At 42.4% G+C, this 6,709-nt stretch overlaps 1 protein-coding gene across 1 annotated transcript; it reads left to right on the forward strand.

Moving 5' to 3' along the window:
• Position 1: 1 nt before the first annotated feature.
• On the forward strand, positions 2 to 6,440 carry LOC129173893 (carbonic anhydrase 1-like). Its single transcript, XM_054765208.1, has 7 exons — positions 2 to 164; positions 283 to 480; positions 3,426 to 3,544; positions 3,984 to 4,076; positions 4,158 to 4,220; positions 4,781 to 4,936; positions 5,690 to 6,440. Exons 1-7 carry the CDS (start codon positions 68 to 70, stop codon positions 5,807 to 5,809), a joined length of 846 nt encoding a protein of 281 aa, XP_054621183.1. The 5' UTR covers positions 2 to 67; the 3' UTR covers positions 5,810 to 6,440.
• Positions 6,441 to 6,709: the final 269 nt, after the last annotated feature.

A 6,709-nucleotide genomic window follows, 5' to 3' on the forward strand; every position in this document is an offset into this window, starting at 1 on the left:
CGGTTTCAGTAAGGGAGGGGGTGAGGGGGATCCATACCTATATATACACAAGGCGTCCAGCTGCCAGATGGGGGCTTTACTGTCTTTTGGAGGACTGCAGGAGCTCTTGCAAAACCTCATTGGTCCAAACATGGCTCATGCATGGGGATACGCTGCGAATAACGGTAATTATTACGATTGGATTATAAGCAATAAAGCGCGCAGGTGGTTCATTTCTGCACCACCAACGGACCGAAATGTCAAATTCCGCATACATTTAAAAATGATTTTGTCCCTCTTCAGGACCAGACAAATGGGTTGATTCTTTCCCCATCGCCAACGGACCGCGTCAGTCGCCCATTGACATCATCCCGGGCCACGCGTCCTACGACGGCGGGCTGAAGCCGCTCAGCCTCAAGTACGACCCGTCCACCTGCCTGGACATCCTCAACAATGGCCATTCCTTCCAGGTCACCTTCATGGACGACACCGACAGCTCCAGTGAGTGCCGCAGCAAGTACCGCCATGCATGACGTCATATAGTGCCGGAAAAATGTCGTTTTTTAAAATAATATAAACACAGCAGTCATAAAAATGTATGCATGATTTCATTGTGCTGCAATATTTGCACAATGAGCGCTCATTTCTCTAGCTGGGTAGCTGCATAGACGGTAGACGGGGGGGAATGGTGGTTCATTCTAAGAACAAAGCAGACGCGCAGCCAATTGTAACCTCACGTGAACCTTTCCCAATGCTTGCTTTTGCAGCAAATTAGGGCAAAGGCACGAAAAAGCTGCTTGGGACGGTACAGGGGAGGATAACATAACATTTGAGAATTTTTTGTAATTCAAAAATGCAGAAAAATAGAAGAATTTAAAAAAATGGTGACGTTCCGGTCGACAAGTATTCCCGAAAAGCCACGAAACAGTTTTAACACACAAAAGATCATCATTTTATCAAACTATTGCAAGCATAAAAATCATCATTTTAAAGGGAAAAAAGCCTTAAAAAAAAGACAAAACAATTGAAGTCATGATGGAAACGCTCCCCAAATAAAGAAACGATCATGCTCCCAGATAATCACAAGAATATTCTTCATATTATATCCTGAATGATTCATTGTAATCGTACGAGACAAAGGTGGCCTTTAATGACAGTAAAGTCAAACTATAAACTACAAAGTGCCTCATATTTTACCATAAATTTACCCCAAAAATGCCCTAATTCCGTCAAAACAAAGTGGCAACCTCAAGCGGTGATTTTATGCGAATGAAGATATCATTTTATTCGAATAAAATGGATATATGGCAAGAATAAAGGGGTCATTTTTTGAGAAAAATGGATACTTTTATGGGGAGGGGGAGAGAATGTAAATATTTCAAGAATGAAGATTCAATTTATGGGGGGAAAAAAATCACAATTTTGAAATACATCGTTTTAGGACTTGAAGTCATTTTGTTCCAAGAACAAAGTGGTCATTTTATGAGAATAAAGGTCATTTTATGAAAATGAAATTGAAATATTCCAAGAACGACGTGACGACTTGGCTGTTTTGTGTTGGCGGTGTTGCCCTGACAGATGTTGGCAGTGTTTCTGTTGCCGATATTAAACCATGGCTCACCCTCCCGTCTCCAGATTAGGCGTGTGTGTGTGTGCGTGTGTGTGTGTGTGTGGAGATTACGGTTACATAATCTACTCGGGCAGGTTTAGTGCAAATAGAAAGACAGAATAAAAAAGAGGGAAAGGAGGTTGGGTGATGTTTCAAGGGATGTGCTTCCTGTGCTCCTGTGCGTGTTTTCCACCTCAATGATGCGTCCTATTTTTAGCTCGGTGGCATTTAGTCATGCATCATGTGATATTTAATAAAAGACCGGACGTCACATGCATGATTTGCGTTGCAGTCGTTGTCACCTGTGGGCCACATCGCATTAATGGTTATCCCCAGGGGGCCGCTTTTTAGCATTCTGTTTTTAGAATTCATTATTATTTATTTCATTATTGCATTCATTTTTCATGAACGATGAATAAATAGTCATTTGAAACTGGATTTGGCAACAAAGAATCCAAGGTTTTCTGTCAACATTGGCAACAAACACATTTAGCAAGAAAGATTGTCTTTTTGATTTAAAAAAAACATATTTTTGAAAGTTGTTTTTGTGAGTAATATTAATTTTATTTTTACTTTAATATATTATTTTATGATTTATTGTAAAGGTTTATTAAATTATTGTCAAAATGTTTTAAATATTACATTTTTTTATATTATTGTAAAAATGTTTTGTATATATACAAATTTTTACTTATTTAAATATTTATATGAAATATAAAAATATATATTACTTTAATATGTTTTAAATTATTGTAAATGTAATGGTAAATGTTTCTGAAATTGTTGTCAAAATGTTTTAAATATTACATTTTTTTATATTATTGTGAAAATATTTTTGTATAAACACATTTTTACTGATTTAAATATTTATATAAAATAAATTAATTATTTAAATTAAATGAGTTTATTGTAAATGTAACAGTAAATGTTTCTTAAATTATTGTCAAAGTGTTTTAAATATTAATTTTTTGATATTATGGTATATTTTTTATATATATTTTTTATATAAACACATATACTGATTTAAATATTTATATTAAATAAATTTATTATTTAAATTAAATGAATTTATTGTAAATGTAACAGCAAATGTTTCTTAAATTATTGTCAAAGTGTTTTAAATATTAATTTTTTTATATTATTGTAAACATATTTTTGTATAAACACATTTTTACTTATTTAAATATTTATATGAAATAAATTAATTATTGAAATGAAATGAATTTATTGTAAATGTAACGGTAAATGTTTCTTAAATTATTGTCAAAGTGTTTTAAATGTTAATTTTTTGATATTATTGTAATAAAAACATTTTTCATCTATATTAAAATATTGACTAATTTAAATACATTTATATTAAGTAAAAAAATCAGAAATGACAATATTAAAATACAATAATATCAATATCATGTTACAATAGTATAAAAGTAAAATAAGGAAAAATAAAGCTTAAAAAAGTAAAGACAAAATTAATATGAACCACAAAATTCCAAAATATCTAGAAATATTTTTTAAAAATAATAAAATAAGTGTCCTTTGCACATGCGTGATGTCAAGGCTTTGGTGGGCCACATAAAATGACACGGCGGGCCACATTTGGCCCCCGGGCCTTGAGTTTGACGCCCGTGTAGGAGAGGAAATAGCCGCATGATGTAACAGGATGTCGCAATTCCAGACTCGACCCCTCCGGTGCACAGCAGGAGGAAGCGGCCTCCCGGGAAAGGCGGGACGTCCGCCGCCGTCGCGCTCGCATTCCGCCTGGGGAGTGCACGGACGCCACGCTGATGATGATGATGATGTGTTTTTTCTTCTTCCTGTCTCCTTTTCTGCTGTGCAGTCCTGACCGGCGGCCCCGTCTCGGGCGTGTACCGCCTCAAGCAGTTCCACTTCCACTGGGGGGCTTCTGACGACAGGGGCTCGGAGCACACGGTGGCCGGGAACAAGTACCCCGCTGAGGCAAGCGTGCGCCCGCGTGATGAGTGTGGTCTGTCTTCTGATTGGCTACACTTGCCTTACACTTGTTCTTTTTGTTAGGATTACAGCTTTGCAGGTTTTTGGGGTTTTTTTGCAGTTAGCAAACTCATTTGCGAGAGCAGCGGTCCACAAATTGTCGCTTTTGCGCGAAAAAGAGACCCCAGAGGAGTCCGGACCCTCCTGCTACGTGTTCTTCTTCCTCGGCAGGCCGGGTGCTAAGAAGGCCAAACAGGTCCCGCCAGATCTACTTGTCGCGGTCCCACTGGGAACCAAATAGTTGCTCAAATAAATCCAAAATGTTGAACTCGTGACTCGCCTGTGAGCAAAAGCGACTTTTCGGATGCAAAAATGTGTTGTTATTCCAGGCGGGAGCTGATGATGACTCACTCATGTGTCACTCTTGTTCCCGCCCCCCCCCCAGCTTCATCTGGTGCACTGGAACACCAAGTACGCCAGCTTCGGTGAAGCCGCCGGCCAGCCGGACGGGCTCGCCGTCGTGGGAGTCTTCCTGCAGGTGGACGCGGCAAAACCACGCGATATCGCGATATCGCCGAAGGATCATTCAAAGATTATTTTTTTTTTCGCCCCTTTTTAGATTGGTGATGAAAACGCCAGCCTGCAGAAGGTTCTGGACGCCTTCGGGGACATCAAGACCAAAGTACGACACTCTATGGCAGGGGCGTCCAAACTTTTTCCAGTGATGGTGAAAACCGAAAGGATGCAAGGGAGACTTTGATGTTTTGGAAAGCAACACATGGAGATGCTAAGATGCTAAGATGCTACGATGCTAAGATGCTAAGATGCTACATGTACATCAACAGCTAACTGCATTTCACCTTTCTAATGGAGGTGAAATGCCGCTAAAAATTAGTTGGTTTTTTTATAATAATACGAGTTTATTCTTCTTCTGTTCTTCATTGGAATACGACTGATATTTCCACTTTATTCCCGTGAAATTACGGCTGGTTTTTCCCCCATTTAAGCTAAAATAAGCTAAGCTAGCCTCTCCACGAGCCCAAGAATAGTAAAAGTCATTAAAAAGCTTAGTCATGCAATAAAAGCTAACCTGTAAGTTTCCTTAGTGAAGTCACAGCGGCGGGCCGCACTTTGGACACCCCCGCTCTACGGCGACCGTATTGTCATGTTGGGGTCACGTTCTGACGTTCGGATGAACTCATGCTGCCTTTTTTTTGAATTTTTAATTATTTGAATTTCTAGGGCAAGCAGACCACCTTCCCTGGCTTCGATCCCGCCACCTTGCTCCCCCCTTGCCTGGACTACTGGACCTATGACGGCTCCCTGACCACGCCCCCTTTACTGGAGAGCGTCACCTGGATCGTCTGCAAGGACCCCATCAGCGTCAGCTCGGCGCAGGTACGACAACACGGCCCGAATGTTAGCCTAGCCTAGCCAAGCCTAGCCTAGCCAAGACTAGCCTAGCCTAGCCTAGCCTAACCTGGCCTGGCCTACCCTAGCCTAGCCTAGCCTAGCCTAGCCTAGCCTAGCCTAGCATACTTGCACTTAAACAGGTAGCCTCTGTCGTTTTTTTTTTAGCTAAAGTTGTCAAATACAAACATTTAGAAAGTCGTCGTGAGATAAGCGCTGCTGTCGTGTTGTGTTCGGCGCTACAAAGTGTTCGCTAACACGCCGCTGCCGCCTTTTTAGCTGTGTTGTGTACAAATGTAAAGCCAAAGCAAAGACAGAGCGCCATCGCCCCCCGGTGGCCTGGCATGCATACTACAGCAGGTGCCTGTGAACAGCCATGGTTGCGTCCATTTACTAGGCTGTTGTCATGCTAGTGTTTTCGATTAAACGTCTGAAAACTTGTTTTTTTTAAGCTTATGATGTATTTTTTTTATTTAAGAAAAAATGTATTCCTTTTTTAGATGTTTTTTGAAATTTTTCTATATATTTATTGACATTTTAGTCCCCTCGCGTGGTGCGTTACGGCCTCCGGATGACCTTTCTCCGCCTTATGAAGCATTTGTTGACATTGTCCCGGGTCGCGTGATGCAAGTGTAGACGTTAGCGCCTCCCCGCGGACGCCGCCGCAGGAACTGGCAACGCGGCGGAGCGGCGACTGTGGGCGTGAGTGGCAGTCACAGGGGTGTGGTGGTCTCTCCACAGATGGGCAGATTCCGCAGCCTGCTTTTCACCGCCGAGGGCGAGGCCGAGTGCTGCATGGTGGACAACTACCGTCCCCCGCAGCCGCTCAAAGGGCGCCAAGTGCGCGCTTTCTTCAAGTGAGCATGTCCGTACCCTCCCTCACCCGCTCCCCCCTCCCCTCCTTAGCCCTGGAATTACAGTGCGCACCAAAGGTCACGTATCTCCACTTCCGTCCGACATTCCCGGCACGGGATTTTGATTCCGGTTGATTGAAAGCCACGCGGAGCGCCTGGCGGGGGTCTTTTTTTCCGAGGGTTTTCCCGGGAGCTCCCGGGACGCCAAACGTGGACCGGACGTTGGCCGCCGGCGTCGCACGGCCCGACCCCGCTGATCGATTTCTGGATTCCCACACATCCGCCGCCGCGGGACGCCAGGGCGGCCCCGCCCACGCGTCACCCTGTCTTGTGTTTTCATTCCCTTTTCTGCAAAAAATGATGCAAAAGGTGTCAAAAGTGTGCCGCAAGGCTGAAAAGGCGCACGACCAATCACAGCCAAGAAGACGAGACGCTGCCAAATGACAAAACTCCACACTCAACGCATGAGTTTGAAATAAGCTCCTCCCACCGCTCTTCATCCTCAACCGTCACGAATAAAGATTGTAATTCACGGAATTTTTAAGGATGAAAAATGCCGTATTGTGCCAGTAGATGTGTGTTATCCTCTTTGGAAGTGGACACTTGACCAGTGGAATAAATCTATTTTAACACTTAAACCAGCGCCTGTCTTCTTTGTTGAAGCTAGCTGCATCAAGATAAGCTAGCTTGTGTGACAGCCATGAAAGGATGACATGTACTTTAGTTTAGGATGAGCAAACGTGCACCAGCAAGGTACGATACAGCCTATTGTTAGTATCAACTCTTTATAACAGCCATTTTTAATGAATATTACAGTACAAAGACACTTACAGCTACCATGCTAGGTTTGGCACGCTAGCATTAGCATTGCTAACATGCTAACGGCTGTTTTAGAAACCTATATAAA

The sequence above is a fragment of the Dunckerocampus dactyliophorus genome, chromosome 21, assembly GCF_027744805.1.
Source record: "Dunckerocampus dactyliophorus isolate RoL2022-P2 chromosome 21, RoL_Ddac_1.1, whole genome shotgun sequence".
Classification (NCBI taxonomy): domain Eukaryota; kingdom Metazoa; phylum Chordata; class Actinopteri; order Syngnathiformes; family Syngnathidae; genus Dunckerocampus; species Dunckerocampus dactyliophorus.